We start from the raw sequence: 22,305 nt of genomic DNA on the forward strand, positions 1-22,305 counted from the left end.
AAATAATGTACATATGCGCTAAAAACAACTAATTAATGTGATATCTACTACAAAAGATCAGATGCCAAATGTGATAAAAAACAAACAAAAATTGCTAATACTAATGAGTGAACTCAGTATTGTTATCACCGCAAACAAATGTGATAAAATCAAAATAGCATCGACTGCATAAGGTTTCCAATAACCGTCCCTATAGTTGAATGGATATTGCTCTGAAGGGTTAACAGTGCATGTTTATTCAGCAGAAAGTGAATGTCAGTGCAATCAAACCAACACAGCCTAGGATGGCTATTGAGCACTACAAATGGATTAAGACCCGCTTCAGTGTGATGATACCACACAGCCGTGTTGAATAATATGCAATGCAGTTACTTCAGATCCACTCCTCACAAATCACGGCAGGATGTGAAATATATGAGGGAGAGAAAGAAACACACAATAGTGTAATGCTGCAAAGCTCCAAAGCAGAATCAGAGGCGCTGTGCGCTGATACACTCACGATTTTCCCCCTCTTTGTGAAAGCCGCTCAGTAACGAATTGTAGAGATCCTCACTCGGGAACTTCCGACAGGTCTCGTATGGCAGGCTCCTCCCCCACGCGTATCGTCACTTGCCACGTGACTTAATCATGGTTAATGTTAACCCTTCAGAGCAATATCCATTCAACTATAGGGACGGTTATTGGAAACCTTATGCAGTCGATGCTATTTTGATTTTATCACATTTGTTTGCGGTGATAACAATACCGAGTTCACTCATTAGTATTAGCAATTTTTGTTTGTTTTTTATCACATTTGGCATCTGATCTTTTGTAGTAGATATCACATTAATTAGTTGTTTTTAGCGCATATGTACATTATTTACATTGTTTATGGTTTGGTCACCTTTTTTCACATACTGCAGCTTTTTACATTTGATTATTAATTGTGTGGTGTAATTTTGGATCTAGTAGCGCTGTAGTTTATATATTATTAAACTGGTAGTGCTTTGCCAATAGCTGCCAAAGTTGTTTAACACCAAAAAAAAAGCAATCTACAGCAAATTCAACTTCCAAACTTCCAAAATAGTCTAAAGACTGATAAGTACAGAGGGCCAGATTCATGTAGAATTACGGTGGCGTAACGTATCCCGTCTATGTTACTCCGCCGCAAGTTTTCAGCGTAAGTGCTTGATTCACAAAGCACTTACCTGTAAACTTGCAGCGGCGTAGCGTAAAGCCGTCCGGCACAAGCCCGCCTAATTCAAATGGAGCGTGTACCATTTAAATTAGGCGCGTTGCCGCGCCGAATGTACTGCACAGGCTCCGTTTTGAAATTTCTCGCCGTGCTTTGCGCGAAACGACGTCACCCGACGTAATGTTTTGAACGGCGACGTGCGTTACGTACTTTTGTATTCCCGGACGACTTACGCAAAAAAAAAAATTTAAATTCGACGCGGGAACGGCCATACTTTAACATGGACTGTCTAATTTTACACCACCTAATTAGCAACTTTACGACGGGAAAAGCCGACTAGCGACGACATAAGAGAATGCGACGAACGCGCGTACCTTCCTGGATCGCCGTAAACAGCTAATAAGCATACCCGACGCGGAAAACGTTGCGAACTCCACCCAGCGGGCGCCGAAGTATTGCATCCTAAGATCCAAAGGCGTACGAAGCCGTACGCCTGTCGGATCTTAGCCAAATGCCGTTGTATCTTTGTTTGTGAATTACAAATAAAGATACGATGCAGCAAATTTGAAAGTACGCCGGAGTATCAGCAGATACTCCGGCGTACTTTTTCTGTGAATCTGGCCCAGAATGCTTAATGCGACTGTGATTTTAAAAATACCAATTTAATTATACAGTTACATTAATCTTTATCTGATTCACTGACCAGACCTCCAGTTAAATGCCTTAGAATGTTTCATCCTTACACTGAAAGAACCAAACTTTTATCTACTTGAAAGTTAAATTTCCACTTTGACCAAAATAGGACTATTACAACTTGTACATTCCTCAACACCAACAACAAAAACTCTCTAACTCTTATGCCCTGTACACTCGAGCGGAATTTCCATCTGAAAAAAGTTGGATGGTTTTTCCGACGGAATTTCTCTCAAGCTTGGCTTGCATACACACGGTCACACAAAAGTTCTCTGAACTTTCAAGCGTTTAGAACGCAGTGATGTACAATACTACAATGAGCCAAGAAAAATAAGTTCAATGCTTCTGTGCCTTCATAATTAATGAATATGACAAGACAGAACTCCAGATTATATTCCCTATACACTGAATGGCTGAGCAATTTGATTGGCCGTCTCCATTAGATATATCCTCTGTCTTTCAGATTGACAGATAATGACCACCAGCCGGAAACAGCTGCAGTCATCAACTGCCCTAATTTGCACTCTTGCATATTAACCTTAACATCCCAGAGTCACTATCTGTCCCCTTTGATATGTGGAGTAAATCTTGTTTGTCCACTTCCCCCTTTTAATTAATAAGTCCCCTTTATATGTGTAATTAGATTAACAGATACTAATGTGACCTGTACAAGGTGGCTCCCAAACAAAATTGGCGTCCTTTTTTCCCACAAATAGAGCTTTCTTTTGGTGGTATTTGATCACCTCTGTGGTTTTAATTTTTTGCGCTATAAACAAAAATAGAGCGACAATTTTGAAAAAAAAAAATTTTTTTTGCTATAATAAATATCCCCCCCAAAAAACGATCTAAATTTTTTTTTGTCAGTTTATGCCGAAACGTATTCTACCTATTTTTGGTAAAAAAATCGCAATAAGCGTTTATCGATTGGTTTGCGCAAAATTTAGAGCATTTACAAAATAGGGGATAGTTTTATTGCATTTTTACTACTACTAATGGCGGCGATCAGCGATTTTTTTCGTACAATTTTGACACATTTTTGGAACCATTGTCATTTTCACAGCAAAAAATGCATTAAAAATGCATTGTTTACTGTGAAAATGACAATTGCAGTTTGGGAGTTAACCACAAGGGGTTAAGTGTGAACTCATCTGTGTGTCTAACTGTAGGGGGGTGTGGCTGTAGGTGTGACGTCATTGATTGTGATTCCTTATATAAGGGAACACACGATCAATGACGGCGCCACAGTGAAGAACGGGGAAGCTGTGTTTACACACAGCTCTCCCCGTTCTTCAGCTCCGGGGACCGATCGCGGGACAACAGCGGCGATCGGGTCCGCGGGTCCCGCGGTCACGGAGCTTCGTGACCGGGTCGCGGGAGCGCACTCACGACCCACGGCTGGGCACTTAGAGGACGTACCTGTAAGTGCTTGTGCCCAGCCGTGCCATTCTGCTGACGTATATGTGCAGGAGGCGGTCCTTAAGTGGTTAATTTCGTACCTAGGGCGTGTATAATATGCCTGTAAATGAGCGTGTGTTTCCCGTGGTTAGAACTGTCTCTGCACAAAATGACGGGAAAAAAGTAATTTAAAACTGACTCGCGGCTATAATTAATTGTGGGCTCCCGGCAATTCAGAGCAAATTCATTAATAAAAAAAAAGTGTAGGGTTCCCCCCAAATTCAATTACCAAACCCCAACGTCAAAAAAAAAAAATGAAGTGGGGTCCCCCCCAAATATTCATACCAGGCTCTTCAGGTCTGGTATGGATTTTAAGGGGAACTCCACCCCAAATAAAAAAAAATGTCGTAGAGTTCCCCCAAAAATCCACACCAGACCCCTTATCCGAGCACGCAACCTGGCCGGCCGCAGGAAAAGAGGGGGGGACAAGAGAGCACCCCCCCTCCTGAACCGTACCAGGCCACATGCCCTCAACATGGGGAGGATGCTTTGGGGTCCCCCCCAAAGCACCTTGTCCCCATGTTGATGGGGACAAGGGCCTCATCCCCCACAACCCTGGCCGGTGGTTGTGGGAGTCTGCAGGCGGGGGGCTTATCGGAATCTGGAAGACCCCTTTAACAAAGGGGACACCCAGATACCGCCCCCCCTGTGTGAAATGGTAATGGGGTACATTGTACCTTTACCATTTCACCCAAAAAAAGGTTGCGTGCTCGGATAAGGGGTCTGGTGTGGATTTTTGGGGGAACTCTACGCCATTTTTTTTATTTGGGGTGGAGTTCCCCTTAAAATCCATACCAGACCTGAAGAGCCTGGTATGGATATTTGGGGGGAACCCTACGTCATTTTTTTAGTTGACATTGGGGTTCCCCTTAATATCCATACCAGACCTGAATGGCCTGGTAATTGAATTTGGGTAGACCCCCACTGTAAGGGCTTACCTTGGCTGGAGTCCATATTGCTACCAGGGCTGTGCACGGCGGCTTGACAGGGATTTGCCAAAGGGTGGTCAAAGTTAAGCCGTGGTCAGGGATTCCAGAATTCAGAAGACACGATGAACATAGCCAGGGTCAGAAGCCGGAGTCAGTCTTGTAGCTGAAACAAAGCACAGGAATACAGGAACCTTTGGCAATGACAGGACAATCACAATGAACTGACAAATCCCTCAGAGTGAGGCAGTGTTTTATACCCTGGTTGATTGGGTAACCTGCCTCAGCTGGACCCGGAGAGACAGGTACAGAGATCAGCACATCATTCAGAACCACCTTAGCTGGAAAGCAAGCAGAATACCAAACTGAGGAGTGGCTCAGAGGTAAAGAACCGAAGCAGCAACAGAGAGGTCCCAGGTTCAATACCACCCAGAGCCACTTGGGGCACGACCACGCCTCGCTGTCTGCTTGGCACGGTAATAACTGTGACAGTTCCCCCCCTTTAAAAACGCCCTCTGGGTGTGGGCAGGAGCTCTCTCATAGGCATCGTCTTTAATGTCCAAACCACCCTCTTCACTAGAGTAGCCAAGCACGTCGTCGGTAGACAAGAGAAATGTATTGCCATAGGCATCCATGCCATACGTATAGTTCTCATTAAACCCATGGGGAAACAAAGCACCAACAGCAGAGCTTGAAGACTTTTTATTTTTCCCTTTGGTCTTAGTTTTCTTTGGAGTCCTAGAAGGGGGTGCATTCGCTACTTGCAAAGCTTGTTCAAACATTACTAGATCCTGTTTACGAACCATGGTACCATTCGAGGCATAAGTACAATCAGGTGGAAAAACTTCACTTGGGGACACAGGAGCATCGACTGGGGACACAGGAACTGGAACCACAGGAACTGGAACTGGAGATACAGGAACTGGAACCACAGGAACTGGAACTGGAGACACTGGAACTGGAGACACAGGAACTTCGACTGGAGACACAGGAACTTCGACTGGGGACACAGGAACTTCGACTGGGGACACAGGAACTTCGACTGGGGACACTGGAACTTCGACTGGGGACACTGGAACTTCGACTGGGGACACTGGAACTTCGACTGGGGACACTGGAACTTCGACTGGGGACACTGGAACTTCGACTGGGGACACTGGAACTTCGACTGGGGACACTGGAACTTCGACTGGGGACACTGGAACTTCGACTGGGGACACTGGAACTTCGACTGGGGACACTGGAACTTCGACTGGGGACACTGGAACTTCGACTGGGGACACTGGAACTTCGACTGGGGACACTGGAACTTCGACTGGGGACACTGGAACTTCGACTGGGGACACTGGAACTTCGACTGGGGACACTGGAACTTCGACTGGGGACACTGGAACTTCGACTGGGGACACTGGAACTTCGACTGGGGACACTGGAACTTCGACTGGGGACACTGGAACTTCGACTGGGGACACTGGAACTTCGACTGGGGACACTGGAACTTCGACTGGGGACACTGGAACTTCGACTGGGGACACTGGAACTTCGACTGGGGACACTGGAACTTCGACTGGGGACACTGGAACTTCGACTGGGGACACTGGAACTTCGACTGGGGACACTGGAACTTCGACTGGGGACACTGGAACTTCGACTGGGGACACTGGAACTTCGACTGGGGACACTGGAACTTCGACTGGGGACACTGGAACTTCGACTGGGGACACTGGAACTTTGACTGGGGACACTGGAACTTCGACTGGGGACACTAGAGCCGGAACTTCCACTTGGAAGGTAGGTACAGCAAGCTGAAGAACAGGTGCATCGGACTGGACAGTAGTCACAGGAATGTCAGACTGGGGCAAAGGAACTTCAAGCTGCATAGCAGGCAAAGATTCTGGGGTAGCAGAAAGGCTCCCAATAGTACCCACCTGAAGAACCTTTGGCCGAGGTGGGAGAGTTGGGCAGAGAGATATAAAGTGCCCGCTTACACCACCGTAAAAACAAAGTCCATAGCCTCTCCTCCGCTCTTTTTCTACCTTAGATAGCACGGACCGGATGGACCCTGTCATGGACCTTGAGATATTAAAGTGTTTCTACTTGACATCTGTTACACAGGAGAGGGACATTCAATGCAAGGCTTTTACAGTAAAAGTTTTTTATTGTTTTGAAGACAAACAACAACATACACATAAACATGACAGTACAAGAGTGCAAAAATGACAATGCAAATGTAAATAATCATACACGTACAGCATAAACATAGCACACTCCTAGTGGGAGGGCAGACCAGCAACGCCCAAGGCGGGATATATTGCAAGGAGGGAGCAGACACCAATTGAGGACGGCACCATGAGGCGCCACCCGTCTGCCAATCCCGCCCCGTCGCCCCCCCTAAGGGAGGAGCAAGGGGGCAGAGGAGGGGAGGGCACGGCTAGGGGGGGGAGGGGATCCCAACCGCCGCCCCGCCCCGGTGGACAGAGACATGATAGAAGATGTGATTAGGGGTCTCTAGATGAATCAATCCATTTCGACCAGATGCTTTCAAATTTTGCTGGGCAATTTCTGCTTTCGTATGTCAACCGGTAAAGAGGGAGCACTTTGCTGATCGTGGCCAGCCAGGAGGACACGGTGGGAAGTTCAGGGCCCCGCCACCGGAGTAGGATCTCCCTTCTGGCATAAAATAGTGCAAATGTGATGGATAATTTAGAGTATCTGTCACCCTCTATCTCACCCAAGTGACTCAGGAGGAAAAGTTTTGGATCTCTCACAAGCTCCACTCCACAACGATCCGAGAGGACCTCCGCCACCCCCCTCCAATACTTATCTAGTTTGGGGCAGGACCAGACCATGTGGATGAATGAGCCCGTTTCCCCCAGACATCTAGTACAGGCCGGGCTCCTAGAGGGATAGATCTTAGCAAGTCTCTGAGGGGTATAGTAGGCCCTGTGTAGAAATTTTAGTTGTATGAACCTGTCTCTAGAGGCGATCATGGACGGGAGATAAGAAGAAACACATTCCTCCCAGATCTCCTCGTCCAGATCCGGGATGTCAGCCCTCCACTTGGCTAGAGTCCGCGTCGTGTCCGCGTCGTATGCCAACGTGAACCTCAGGTAGAGGGATGAGAGGGGCTTCCCCATGACGCCCGACACCAGGAGGCGCTCGTTCGAGTCCGACTCAAGCACCACCGGTTCCGGGAACTGAGCCGCCAAGGCATGCCTCAATTGCGCATACCTGAAACTAAGGGAGGATGGGACCTTATAGGTCTGGCATAGCTCCTGAAAGGGCATCACCACACCCTCCGGCATAACATGCCGGAGGGTAAGGACGCCCCCGCCGAGCCCAGACTACCGGGTCCGGGACTGTGTTTAAGTGAGGGAGATGTGGGTTACCCCAAAGCGGGGTGTGTGGGGATACAGTCTTCGGTTTAAGCATTCGAGCTCTAGACGACGTCCATACCCGTATCACAGTCGCCATGGGCTCCATGACGTTGGGATGAGCCCTGCGCCCCCGAAACACAAGATTGGAGAGGGCCGCATAGGAACCCAGCACCGCTGCCTCCAGGGTGACCGCCGGGTTCTGCCGTGGCTGGGAAAACCACCACCGGACCGTTACCAGGACCGCCGCCCAATAGTAGGCCAGGAAGTTTGGAAGGGCCAACCCACCCCCGGACAGGGGAAGATAGAGGACGCGTTTAGCAACCCGGGGAGACGAACGACATCACAATAGCGTCGAGCCGTCGAAAAAAAGACCTCGGGATGATGACCGGGGTCTGGCGAAAAAAGTAAAGTAATTTAGGCAGTATCACCATCTTTATGAGATTCCCCCGGCCCACCGGCGTAAGGGGAAGGCTACGCCACGTCGAACACCGTTTGGTCAGGAGGTCCAACATTGGAAGGACATTTCTGTCCAAGTAGGATCCGGGTTCGAGTCCCACCCGCACCCCCAGGTAGGTGAAGTCGTCCACCCACCGGAGAGGAGTGCGAGTGTCCACTCGTGGTAACGATGGATGGAGTGGGAGCAGGACCGACTTGTCCCAATTAGTTCGCACCCCCGAAAACCGACCGAACGTCTCAAAATGTGACAATGCGTTCTGTAGAGAGGCGGAAGCGTCCACCAAGTATAGCAGAGCGTCGTCGGCGTAGAGGGACAATTTTTCCTCCAGGGGACCTACCCTAACGCCGAATGTGCGCAACCAGGGGCTCCAGGGCCAGGGCAAACAATGCCGGTGACAACGGGCAGCCCTGCCTAGTCCCCCGTTCCAAGGGGAAGGAGGCAGACAGGGTCCCATTGGTCCGGATACGCGCCCTGGGGTGGGCATACAGCATCTGTATCCAGGACAGAAAACGGGGGCCAAAACCGAACCGGGTCAGAACCGCCCAGAGGTAGCCCCACTCAACCGAGTTGAATGCCTTCTCGGCGTCGAGTGAGGCCACCACCCCGGACTCCTCAGGACCGGCCATCGCTAGGTGGGTATGCAGACGACGGAGGTTTATGTCAGTTCCACGGCCCGGCATAAAGCCCGTCTGGTCCGGGTGGACCAAGGCCGTGATTACAGAGTTGAGTCTATTGGCCAGGACCTTCGCAAAAAGTTTAGCATCGACATTTAGGAGGGATATGGGGCGATATGATGAGCATAGGGCAGGGTCTTTACCGGGCTTGGGAATAACCACGATTATTGCCTCGCTCATCGACTCCGGGAGAGCTCCCGACGTCGACGTGTCCGCAAAAAGCGACTGTAGCCTAGGGGCCAGATCCTCCCCGTAGAGTTTATAAAACTCCACCGGGAAGCCATCCGGTCCCGGGGTCTTGCCCCCCTGCATCATTTTTAAAGCAGCCTGTATCTCTTCCAGTTTAAATGGAGCATCCAATTTACGCATAGACGAGGTAGTGAGAACCGGGACATCCACCTCCTCCAGGTAGCTCAGTAGGTCAGCTAAGTCATATGTCACTCTGGAGCTATACAAGTGCTGGTAGTAGTCGGTAAAGCATTGGTTGATCTCCTGCGGAGTCTAATGGAGGACCCCGTCGCTGTCCTTGATCTGGGCTATGGCAGACGCGCCCGACTGTTCCTTGGACAGCCAGGCCAGAAGCTTCCCCGTCCGTTCCCCCTGCTCAAAGATGCGTTGGGATTGATGGAGGAGCTTCTTCTGCGTCAAGGCCGTCCGCAAGAGGACGGCTTGTTGTGTCAATGACTGGAGATGGGAGTAGTGGTGAGGGTCACGGCTACGTACATAAAGGGCCTCCTGTCTAACAGCCTCCCCCTCTAAGTTGGTGAGCTCCTTCCTCCGCTCCCTCCTCACCCCCGAGATAATCGATTGGTAGTGACCCCGGGAGGACGCCTTGAAGGCGTCCCACACCGTGGCCTCCGCAGCCGAACCAGGGTTTTCCGTCCAGTAGGTCCGGAAGGTATCATGAAACTTGGGTTCCACCTCCGGGTCAGATGCCCAGAACCTGGAGAGCCTCCATAGAGTGCTATTCGGTTCAGTCGACAATGTCAGCGAGAGGAGCAGGGGAGCGTGATCCGAGATCCCTCGGGGGAGGATAGCAATGTCACACACCCTAGGTAGGACCGCCTTCCCCACATACGACAGGTCTATCCGTGAAAATGATTTGTGGGTGGCCGAATGACACGTGAAGGCCCGAAAAGTCGGGTGTCTCCAACGCCAAACGTCCGTGAGACCATAAGTGTCCGCCCATTCCGCCAGTCCCTGGCGAGTAGTACCCGATGGGGTGAACCTGTCCATACCAGTGTCTGTGACTAGGTTGAAGTCACCCATCAGGACCACATTGTCACAGGGGAATTGCGCCAACTTGGCCGCAAGTACACCCAGGACCCCCAAGGAGGCGGGAGGGGGGAGATACAGCCCCACCAGGACCCACGGGAGGTTGCAAATCAGGGCGTGTACCAGCACAAACCTACCACCCGGGTCTAGAACTAAGTCAAGGAGTTTAAAAGGGAGTGATTTGAGCACCAACACACTGACCCCTCTGGCGTAGTTAGAGTACGTGGAGTGGTAGTGATGGCCCACCCATGGTTTTTTAAGACTAAGGGTCTTGCTGCCCACCAGGTGCGTCTCCTGTAACACACAGACATGAGGACTATGTTTTTTAATGAATTGAAACACAAGGGATCTCTTGATTGGCGAGTTCAAACCCTGTGTGTTCCAGGAGAGGACATCAAGGTTTGTCATGGCGACCCAGCGGGGAGATCACAGGAGGATAAGGCAAACACAGGAGCCACGGACCATTCCCCCAGGCCAGAACATGGCCGGAGGAAGGGCCCCAGCCCACCACCAGAGCATGCAATTCAACAAAACCAATAAGTACTGTCGTAAACCATAATACATGAAAAAACAACCGGGTGCCAACAGGGCCCCCCACCCCGCCACCCCCCCAAACGTGGAAGAGGGCTTGTATCCCAAAACTAAACCCAGCCCTCAGGCCTGTCATGAGGGCATCGAACAAGCGGCTGTCCGCTTCTGTCAGTTACAACAGTCAGTGAACCTGAGAATCCATAGCAGGATGAAGATGTGTGGATCACCCGGAGCCCCGGGGGCGCAATACTTAGGGACGAAGAAAAAACGGAAAACAGTAAGGATCCATGATCAAAAAAGAAAAAAAGGGGGGAGAAATCACATGCCGTTCCAGCAAGGAGTGTGGGGCATCGCTGTAGTGCGACAGTTCCTGGGAGGGGGGGGGAGCACCCACCGCCGGATACAGTAGAGGGGTAGATAACAGGGGGATGTCCCGGGGGTCCACCCGCAGGGGAGAGTCAGGGTATACAGGAGGACTAAGGGGTGGGGGGACCAACAGGTAAGGAACGGGGCCCATCCAACCCCCCAAGGAACAGACAGGAGGAGTATGTGTTCGCCAGGCTGCGGGGGGAATGAGGTCCACAGCCTCCATCGAGGATGGGGCAGTCAGTTGTACCCGCAGCCATGGCAGGAGGGATGGGTACCCCAAGTACCGTACGGGCGTCCAGGCAAGTCCCCCAACCCCCCATAGAAGAGACCCCCCAGAAGCCTACTCACAGTCAGCCGGGATGCACGCTGGAGGAGAAAAAAAGTCCAGACCTCATCGTGGAAGGGAATCAGGCCAGGCCGCAGCATCCCTCGGGGAAGTGAAGAATTGTACCCTCTCGCCGTCCTGGACTCGGAGCCTGGCAGGGAAAAGCATGCTGTATTTAACCCCCCGATCTCGGAGCATGGCGCGGACGTGGTCAAATGACTTGCGCTGGCGCTGCGTCTCCACGGAGTAGTCGGGGAAGATCAGGAGCCGGGCATTCTGAAACTTGATTTCTCCCTGCAGGCGGGCAGCACGGAGGACGGTGTCGCGGTCCCTGTAGTGGAGGAACTTGAAAATAAAAGTGCGCGGCGGCGCTCCCACAGGGCCCCTGGTCGCCGGGATTCGATGGGCCCTCTCGATGGAGAAGAAGTGTGAGAAGCGGGCAGCAGGGAGGAGGACAGGGAGGATCTGCTCCATAAAGGCCACCGGATCGGAGCCTTCTGCCCCCTCGGGGATCCCAAGTACGTGCAGATTGTTGCGCCGATTTCTGTTTTCGGCGTCTTCCGCCCTGTGCTCCAAGGCCTTCACTCTGGATTTCAGGGCCTGGATATCGGAATGATGGTCTTGCTGAACATCTTCCAGGTCCGAGACCCGTCTCTCCGCTTCCGACACGCGGTCCCTGAACGCGTCAAGGTCTCGGCGTATAAGCGCCGTGTCGGCCTGTACGTGGTCTATCTTCACCGTTAGGGTGGACTGGCAGGTGGAAATCGCCGTCATGAGCGCCTCGAACGCCTCCGATCCGGCTTGGATCGCGCCATCCCGCGGTGGGTCCACGTGAGCCGCCATGCGGACGGGCGGCGAGGACCGTGTAGGCCCAGATTTTGGAGGGGTGCCCACAGGAGCGGTTTTCCGGCGAGTCTGGCCCCCCTTGTTGGTCCGGCGCATTCCCCACGAGAGAGGGCAAGGAATGGTGAGGAAATAATCCGAATTCCACACAGGATTGAGGTAGGAGAGATTCTCAGAACGGGAGCTCGTGGATTACACGTCCGCTCCCAGCGCCATCTTGGACACGCCCCCCAATGCAAGGCTTTTAAAATGCTAAGTGGAACCAGCTTGTGAAATACCTTTTATTGTGTTCTGCAGGTTAAGAGCGGGTGTCGGAGCCAGTCCGTCTGGCTGAGAGGTTACATTGCTTTAGACAATAGAATGCTAATTCAATACAGCTGACAGGCTTCTGACCTTTAGAACAATACAAAGTCCCTTAGTGTAAACACATACATCTTCAAACATACATAATAGATTCAATTAACCTTCAATCCCCAATTATAGCCAGACGGACTGGCTCCGACACCCGCTCTTAACCTGCAGAACACAATAAAAGGTATTTCACAAGCTGGTTCCACTTAGCATTTTAAAAGCCTTGCATTGAATGTCCCTCTCCTGTGTAACAGATGTCAAGTAGAAACACTTTAATATCTCAAGGTCCATGACAGACCCGATCTGCATGGGTTCCACATCCTCCAAGGTAGGCGTGTGTGCATCCACAGGAGCGTCAAGGCTTTGTGGTGTTGGAGCTTCATGGCTGGGCACATACAGAGCTTCATAGCTTGGCACATACTGGGCTGGCTTGGTGTTGTGTCTGTACAGAATATTTCTGTCCCTGGATACCGGTAGGCCACGTGAACTGAGAGCAGACTTGGGAGCACTGGTTTTCTTGGAGACAGGAATGTATGAGTCCAGAGCAAACATGAAAGTTTCCCAGCTGTCCAAGACTGGACTCTTTTCCTGCAACAGCCGATGAGCCCATGATTTGATTTGCCCTGTTAGCAGGTTGATGGAAGCGCAAACCTTAACATAGTCTGTGGCATAGGTCCTAGGTTTAAGAGCAAACAGTAGCTCACAATCCATCTTAAAAGACAAGAGGGATGCACGGCTACCGTCAAACCTCTCTGGCATCACAACAAATGGCTCAGGATATGCTGGTTCCGGGGCTGGGCGTACTGTCCTTTTAAGTAATTGAACATCTTGCTGTAGTGCCAAAATGGTATGGCCCAGGCTGGAGACTTGCAGAGCCAGGGAGGTGAGCATTTTGTACAACTCTGCGGACTCCATGTTGTTGGTCAGTTCATTATGTAAGGGCTTACCTTGGCTGGAGTCCATATTGCAGTGTTGTATGCTCACCCTTACAAATACACACAGCCCACGGTAACAAAGTAAGAAGCTATCTGGGCTGTGAGTCTGTGCACGGCAGCTTGACAGGGATTTGCCAAAGGGTGGTTAAAGTTAAGCCGTGGTCAGGGATTCCAGAATTCAGAAGACACGATGAACATAGCCAGGGTCAGAAGCCGGAGTCAGTCTTGTAGCTGAAACAAAGCACAGGAATACAGGAACCTTTGGCAATGACAGGACAATCACAATGAACTGACAAATCCCTCAGAGTGAGGCAGTGTTTTATACCCTGGTTGATTGGGTAACCTGCCTCAGCTGGACCAGGAGAGACAGGTACAGATTGCAAGGAGATCAGCACATCATTCAGACCCCCCCCCTCCCCGTATGAAATCTAAAGGAATATTTTACTTTTATTTCACTTTAACCACTTCCATACTGCGCCTATTCTGGCACTTCTCTCCTTCATGTAAAAATTATATTTTGTTTCTGGAAAATTACCCCCAAACATTATATATATATTTTTAGCAGACACCCTAGGGAATAAAGTGGCAATCATTAAAACTTTTTATTTCCAACGGTATTTGCGCAATAATTTTTCACGATTTCATGAATTAAAAAATAACAGAACAGTAAAGTTAGCCCAATTATTAGGGATAATGTGAAAGATGATGTTACACCGAGTAAATAGATACCTAACTTGTCACGCTTTAATATTTTAATATAAGCCTAGGCTTATGACATCATGCACAGCTCTCTTACTCGTGAGAGTTTGCCAGGAAGGGAGCAGGGATGAGTCATAAGATTGCGGCAGAGCTGGAGGTGTGCCTCTGTGTGTCTGTGTAAATCCAGGAGGTGAACAGGCAGCAGCTTCAGCTATCCACAGTTAAAATGGTCGCAGCCAGACTTCTAAGAGGGAGATTTTTGCAGCATATTTGGCAAGTACAGGATCACAGTATATATAAAATAATATGCAAAGTGGTTGGAGGGAAGCTTCAAAATGGCAAAGATGTTTTTATTACAAATTATGTGGGCAGACTGCAGATCCTCTTTTTAACAAGCACTTGTTGATTAAAAGGGAAAAGAGCAGTTGTCATCTGTCACATCCAAAAATCACATTTAGTACAGGAAGCTAATCTTTCCAAACTCCCAAAGCAATGCTAGCTCTATAACCAAACATATTTCTATAACGATAGGTTTACTGCTATACCTGCCAGCCCTGAAATTTGTAGAGCTTCCGAGATTCAGGGAATCACTATAGATATTGGTGATTGAGGACTGACAAAATATCTGTTGCTAAAAAAATTGAGAAACTCCCTCTTTTCAGCATCTACCCATGTGACCAGTGCTGAAGAATTATCATTTTGTATCTGGCAAGGGGGAATCCTAATTGGGTCAAGATTAGGCTAATTAGATAAGATTAGGCCAATGAGAAATCATCTCTGCCAGAATGTCAATCCTCCAAGGGTCTTTGTCAAAAATTACTTCTCTAATGGTGAAATCTATTTCTGTGTTTTTTTTTTGGGGGGGGGGGGGGGTTCGACCAGCTCCATGGGAGCCTAGTTTCTGATTTTCCCAGCAGAATGCATATTTTTCAGATATACGTTTATAATTTTCTTATATGATACTGCTGGGTTGTTTAAATGATTGCACTTTTTAAATATGAGCCTTAATAAAGAGAACCAGTCATCTATGGGCATGTAAGATTCCAAATGTGTGTGCTGCTGTTTGTTTTATTATCTTCCTATAAGAGAAGAAATGTCACCTCAGTGCCAGACTATAAGATCCCTATAGAGACTGACTTACAGTATGTCCTGCCTGATGTCTGGAATGACAACTGTTGCCCTGTTCCAACGGCCATTGTCAGACAATTCTATAAACACATACAACAGGCTATGTCTTCTGCTCAGACAAGTCTTCTTAGCTTCAGCACATCGTCTAAGTCCAACAACAGGCAGGTTCACCAACCAGGTAAGTTTCAGTCAAGCAAGCCTTTCAGTAATATTCCAGGCTGCACAGAGGTCTCCTCTCTGTAGACACCAACCACCACCCTCTCTCTTAGTTCACCTGATTAATCAGGGCTGTAGGGGGAAGTACCTGCCCTCTTCAATGAACCCCCTGCCCCAGGCTGACTATCCACAGAGTGTGAAGTTGTTAATTTACCAAGTGTTTGGTTTATTTTCCTTTAATTCTGACATGCATATTTGTTATATAACACTTTTTTCCCTTACCTAAACAAACGTGAGCATAAAAATAAGGAGGATAATAAGAGATCACTCAATTATTGTTTTTAAAGGGGTAGTCTATCATACCGATCTTGGCTTCATTACATTTACTGATCTAGAAAACGCATGCAGTCAATGAAGTCTGAAGACACATATTTACTGTCATTCTCTTCATAGGCAATGAAGTCAGGGTTACTGTATAATGACAGCTTGAACCTGCACCTTTTATAAACAAGTCAGACATTGCAAATTTATTGAGCCCTTGTGTTTCAATAATTTAAATTACGGTAATTGGTGATATAGTTGGAGCATAATAAATCTTTATATACTTCGTCTGAGACTTTTTCCTTTCCCTTTCTTCTCTCTTCAGCTCTTTTAGATCTGCCTATTCAACCATCAAAGGAAGTAGTGGGTTTTAGTCACACCTCTTCATCATCAGCTCAGCATTTGCCCTTTAGATTTTATGAACAGTCTCGTCGTGTTGGAAGTGACCCTACAGTACAGCGCTCTGTCTTTGCATCAGTTGACAAAGTACCAGGTGAGTACGGTCTTTGTGAATAAGAGGACTCCATTGCTCCAGCCTATTGTGAACTTAAAGTTTATTTCCACTTTTGCAGACAAATTGAAATAACTACTTTTATAACTGTAAGGCCTCGTACACACGACCAGACATGTCCGATGAAAACGGTCCGTGCACCATTTTCATCGGACATGTCTGCTGGGTGTTTTTGGTCTGATATGTGTACACACCATCAGACCAAATTCCCTGCGGACAGAATACGCGATGACGCGGCGACGTGCATGAACCCGGAAGTTCAATGCTTCCACGCATGCGTCAAATCACTTCGACGCATGCATGGGATTTCGGGCCAGCGGACATGTCCGATGAGTCGTACTGACCATCGGACATGTCCGACGGACAGGCTTTCAGCGGACAAGTTTCTTAGCATGCTAAGAAACTTTTGTCCACTAGGCCGGAAAACTGTCCGTTAGGCCCTACACACGGTCGGACATGTCTCAGTGGACATGTTCGGTCGTGTGTACAAGGCCTTACATGTACCAGTTCACCTAGTGTAAATATAAAATGTATAGGTCTTCCAGCAAGAAAACATTTTATATAGTTCTTCTTGTAGTAGAGAGGCCATCCAAACATGAGTTGCATCAACACTACACCGACACAGTACACGTAGGCACACACTTTATCCCCCCAATCGCCCCCCCCCCCGTTAACCTCTTCACTCCCTGTCACTGTGTCACCAATTGCAGTTTTCAGATTTTTCACTGATCGCTGCATTGGTGTCACTTGTGACACTAATCAGCGTTAGGGCAGCTAGTAGTAGGCCCAGGTAGCTTAAGGGTACCCCCCATTAACCCCCTAATAAAGGTTCAACCCCTTGATTACCCCCAGTTAACCCTTTCACCCCGTCACCAGTAGATCTATTTTCTGATCGCTGTATTAGTGTCACTGGTTACGATTATTAGCCCGTTAGTTGGTTAGTTTCACCATCAGGTTTTTATATCGTCAGGGTACCCCCATATATTAAAGGGGTTATCCCATTGCTTGCACCCTAGTTAACCCTTACACCCCCTGTCACCAGTGATCACCATATGATTGTCACATGTGACGCTGGTTAGTTTGATTTTTATAGCGTGCAGGGTACCTGCCGTATATTACCTAATAAAGGTTTAACCCCCTGATCACCCAGCGGATGACATCAGTTAGGATTTAGCGTCAGTCCCAGGCAGCATCAGATTAGTAGCGCTAACACCCACGCATGCACCATATACCTCCCTTACTAGTATAGTGTCTGAACGGATCAATATCTTTGATCTGATCAGATCTATACTAGCATTCCCAGTAGTTTAGGTTTCCCAAAATTAGCATTAGCGGGATAAGCCCAGATACCTGCTACCACCTGTATTTAGCCCCTCCGCCCAGCCCACCCAAGTGCAGTATTAATTGATCACCGTCACTTACAAAACACAACACACATAACTGCAGCATTCGTAGAGTCAGGCTTGATCCCTGTGAACACTAATGCGCATACACACGATCGGACATTCCGACATCAAAACCGTGGATTTTTTTCAGACGGATTTTTCGCTCAAACTTGTCTTGCATACAGAAGGTCACACAAATGTTGTCGGAAATTCCGAATGTCAAGAACGCGGTCACGTACACTACGACGAGCCAAGAAAAATTAAGTTCAATAATTCAAGGCAAGCGTCAAATTGATTCTGAGCATGCGTAGGATTTTTGTGCGTCGGAATTGGCTATAGACGATCGGAATTTCCGACAAGAACTTTTGTTGTCGGAAAAATTGAGAACCAGCTCTCAAACATTTGTTGTCAGAAATTCTGACAGCTAATGTCCGATGGAACATACACACAGTCGGATTTTCAGACAACAAGCTCACATTGAACACTTGTTGTCGGAAATTCCGACCAGGTGTATGCGGCATTACAGTTCTTATGGTAGTGATTGCAGCAGTCGCTGACAATCAGGTTCTCTTTTTGCCTATGAGTCGCACTAGCTGTACCTATAACTTAAAAGGCCAAAATGTCCAGACAGACAGCCGCCTCAGTAGCAGATTCAGTATACGAATCGGTAGACAGCAGTGGCACCCTGACAGATCGCTCTGACAACGGAGTAGTGGTCCCTGCTAAGATCAGGCGTACCCGATCCCGTTCTTATTTTTTTTTTTTTATAATGACATTTTTTATAAAAATTTTCATTTATAACAGACCACACAATGTTATACAAAAGAAAAATGAGAGGATGAACAGTTATCTGTGTACTTCCATCCTTACTCCTCTGTAGGGATGAGCCGAACACCCCCTGGTTCGGTTTGCATCAGAACCTTCAAACGGACCGAACGTTCGCGCAAACTTTAGAACCCCATTGAAGTCTATGGGACTCGAACGTTCGAAATCAAATGTGCTAATTTTAAAGGCTAATATGCAAGTTATTGTCCTAAAACGAGTTTGAGGACCAGGTCTTGCCCCCAGGGAACATGTATCAATGCAAAAAAAGTTTTAAAAACTGCCGTTTTTTCGGGGGCAGTGATTTTAATGACGTTTAAAGTAAAAAATAAATTGAGAAATTCCTTTAAATATCGTACCTGCTGGGTGTCTATAGTATGCCTGTAAGTGGCACATGTTTAGAACTGTCCCTGCACAAAATTATATTACTATAGGAAAAAATGAATTTAAAACTGCTTGCGGGTTTAATGTAATGTCTGGTCCCTGCAATATGGATGAATATCATTGAGAAAAATAGCATGGGTTTCCTCCCCTTCCCCCCAGGTTATTACCAGCCCCTTTGGCCCTATATACTTTGAACAGCAGTATACAGGCGGTGTAAACAAGACAGGGACTGTAGGTTTGTTGTTAAGTAGAATCTGTTTGTCATTTTGAACTGGTACTTTTTTAAAGTGCAGCTTCAGGCAAAAAAAATTATTGTTAAGCTTTTTAGAGAAGGGTTATCACCCCTGTAACATTTGTTTTGCTGTCTATGCGCATCTGTTCCGAATATTGCACCTCACTTTCTGTCCCAATGACAAATGTTTTTTTGGAAATTTGTTTTTTTTAGTCAAACAAAGATTGGTGATAAAACATTGGACAGGAGACACCTCTTACAGAAGAGAATTTCTGTTCCTAGGGGTATATTTCCTCTCTCTTCCTGTTGTCTCCTTCCGTTTGTAAGTTGGATGTTTGAAAGTAGGGGCCTGCCGTATATACTCTGCAGAAATTTGGGCCCTAGGTGTTGGTGTTGCCACAACACTGTAAGCCCTCACAGTTAGTCTTGGTTGGCGCTAGAACGCCCTGCTGTGAACTATTATATCAAGAATTGTAATTACATACCATTGTTGAACAGGGGCAGAAAAATTGGGCCTTTGTTGGTGCTGGTGCCACAACACTGTAAGCCCCCACAGTTACGCTTGGTGGGTGCAGGAATGGGCCTGCTGTGAAATATTAGATCAAGAATTGTAATTACATGCCCCTGTTGAACAGGGGCAGAAAAATGGGGCCTTAGGCACTGGTGCTGGTGCCACAACACTGCAACCCCTCACAGATACTCTAGTTGGAGCGCAGAAATGAGCCCTGCTGCAAAGTATTGCATCAAAAATTTTAATTGCACGTCCCTGTTAAACAGGGGCAGAAAAATTGGGCCTTAGCCACTGGTGGCGGTGCCCAGAACCAAAAATGTTCTTACAAGCTATCAGCATGATCATTGAACTGGAAAAGGATAGTCACTCCGCATAACAGGATAGTCACTCCGCATAACAGGATAGTCACTCCGCATAACAGGATAGTCACTCCGTATAACAGGATAGTCACTCCGCATAACAGGATAGTCACTCCGCATAACAGGATAGTCACTCCGCATAACAGGATAGTCACTCCGCATAACAGGATAGTCACTCCGCATAACAGGATAGTCACTCAGCATGACAAGATAGTCACTCAGCATCAGCATATGCAGTCTTATAGGGATCTGACATTTTCAAAAAAAATATTCAGTTACATCAGCATCAGGTGCTTGGTAGCTGGTGTTGATCCAAGCCTGATTTATTTTTATGAAGGTCAGTCGATCGACCGAGTCGGTGGAAAGGCTCACCTGCCTGTGTTCGATTACAAAGCCTCCAGCAGCACTGAATGTGCAATCCGAAAGAACGCTGGATGCAGGACAGGCCAGTAGCTCAATTGCATACTGTGCAAGCTCTGGCCAGTGATCCATCCTCAAGACCCAGTAAGCCAGAGGATTTTCGGTGGGAAAGGTGTCCAAGTCTGATCTTGCCCCTAGGTATTCCCGCACCATGTAAAACAGACGCTGGAACCGGTCATACCTTGAGGCTGCGGACTAAAAAATTGTCTGAACGCATCGGTCAGATGGCCACCTTCTCCACCGCTCCTTCTTTGACTGACCGAAGCCTCAGCAACACGTCCAGGACCAGGATTTTGTAACCTCCCAGTCTCTGGGAACGCATTGCACAAACCTTTCTGCAAGGCCTCCCGAAGATGTTTCATCTTCTGCTCCCTCTGCGCCGGCAAGATAAAGTCTGCAACCTTACCCTTATAACGTGGATCAAGGAGGGTTGCCAGCCAGTAATGATCCCTCTCCTTGATAGCACGAATATGAGGATCCTTCCGCAGGCTTTGCAGGATCAGGGAGGCCATACAGCGCAGGTTTGTTGAGGAATTCAGTACAGAGTCCTCTGGGTCACTGAGGATGACATGATCCGCAGCCACCTCATCCCAGCCACGTACAAGTCCATGGGTTTCTTGGGACTGTAATTGATCCCTTAAAGACTGCTGCTGATGCTGAGTGCTAGGCTCCATTTCCATGCTGACACAATCTTCCTCCTTCTCCTCCTAGTCCTCTTCCTGTGTCATAGGCCGGCAAGCAGGAACACTGTCTGGATAAAGAGGGCCTCGAGAGGTAAGGAAGTCCTCCTCTTCCTCCCTCTGTTCTGCCTTAAGGGCCCTGTCCATTATTCCACGCAACGTGTGCTCCAACAGGTGGATAAGAGGGACAGTGTCACTGATGCATGCACTGTCACTGCTCACCATCCTCGTGGCCTCCTCAAATGGTGACAGGACAGTGCATGCATCCCTGATCATGGCCCACTGGCTTGGGGAAAAAAAAATCTCCCCTAAACCCTGTCCTGGTGCCATATTGGCACAGATACTCATTGATGGCCCTCTGCTGCGTGTGCAGCTGCTGCAGCATGGCCAATGTAGAGTTCCACCTGGTGGGCATGTCACAGATTAGGTGGTTCTTGGGCAGGTTGTATTTATTTTTAGAGGTCTGCCAGCCGAGCACTAGCATTATATGACCGTCGGAAATGCAGACAGACTTTTCTGGCCTGCTTCAGGACATCCTGTAAGCCCTGGTACCTGCCCAAGAACAGCTGCACCACCAAGTTAAGGACATGAGCAAAACAGCGCACATGGGTCAGTTTTCCCTGTCGGAGGGCAGAGAGGAGGTTGGTGCCATTGTCGCAAACCACCATTCCTGGCTTAAGCTGGCGTGGCGTCAACCACCTCTGAGCCTGCCCCTGCAGAGCTGCCAGAACCTCTGCCCCAGTGTGGCTCCTGTCCCCCAAGCACACCAGCTCTAGCACCGCATGGCATCTCTTTGTCTGCGTACCTGAGTAGTCCCTTGAACACCTACAGAGCACCGCTGGTTCAGAGGACACATCAGCACAGGAAGAGGCCACAGAGGAAGAAAAAGAGGAGGGGATGGAGGAGAGAGGTGGGTCACAATCACCAGTAGTAGCATTTTGGAGGCGTGGTGGCGGAACAACCTCCAACACTACTGTACCTTGTCCTGCATCCTTCCCAGCTGCCAGCAGAGTCACCCAATGCTCTGTGAAAGATAGGTAACGTCTCTGTCTGCTGGACCATGAGTCAGCGGTAATATGCACCTTACCACTGACCGCCTTGTCCAGCGAGGCATGGACATTGCCTTCCACATGCCGGTAGAGAGCCGGAATTGCCTTCCGTGAGAAAAAGTGGCGTTTGGGAACTTGCAAATGAGGTACCGCACATTCCACGAATCTTACGGAAGGGGGCAGAATCTACCAACTGAAAAGGCAGCTGAAGTCCTAGCAATTTAGCTAAGCTAGCATTCAACCGCTTCTTTTGGCGCTGCTGC

General features: G+C 48.4%; 1 protein-coding gene across 13 annotated transcripts in view; it reads left to right on the forward strand.

Annotated features, from left to right (window-relative positions):
• The window catches only part of CLEC16A (C-type lectin domain containing 16A), a 1,403,906-nt gene that overhangs the window by 1,147,316 nt on the left and 234,285 nt on the right, over positions 1-22,305 (forward strand). For all 13 annotated transcript variants that reach the window (XM_040358542.1, XM_040358539.1, XM_040358533.1 and 10 more), the window contains one exon: positions 16,015-16,182. In XM_040358542.1, the coding sequence (XP_040214476.1) occupies positions 16,015-16,182 (168 nt within the window). The remainder of the gene's footprint in view (positions 1-16,014; positions 16,183-22,305) is intronic.

The sequence above is a fragment of the Rana temporaria genome, chromosome 6 (assembly GCF_905171775.1).
Source record: "Rana temporaria chromosome 6, aRanTem1.1, whole genome shotgun sequence".
NCBI lineage: Eukaryota > Metazoa > Chordata > Amphibia > Anura > Ranidae > Rana > Rana temporaria.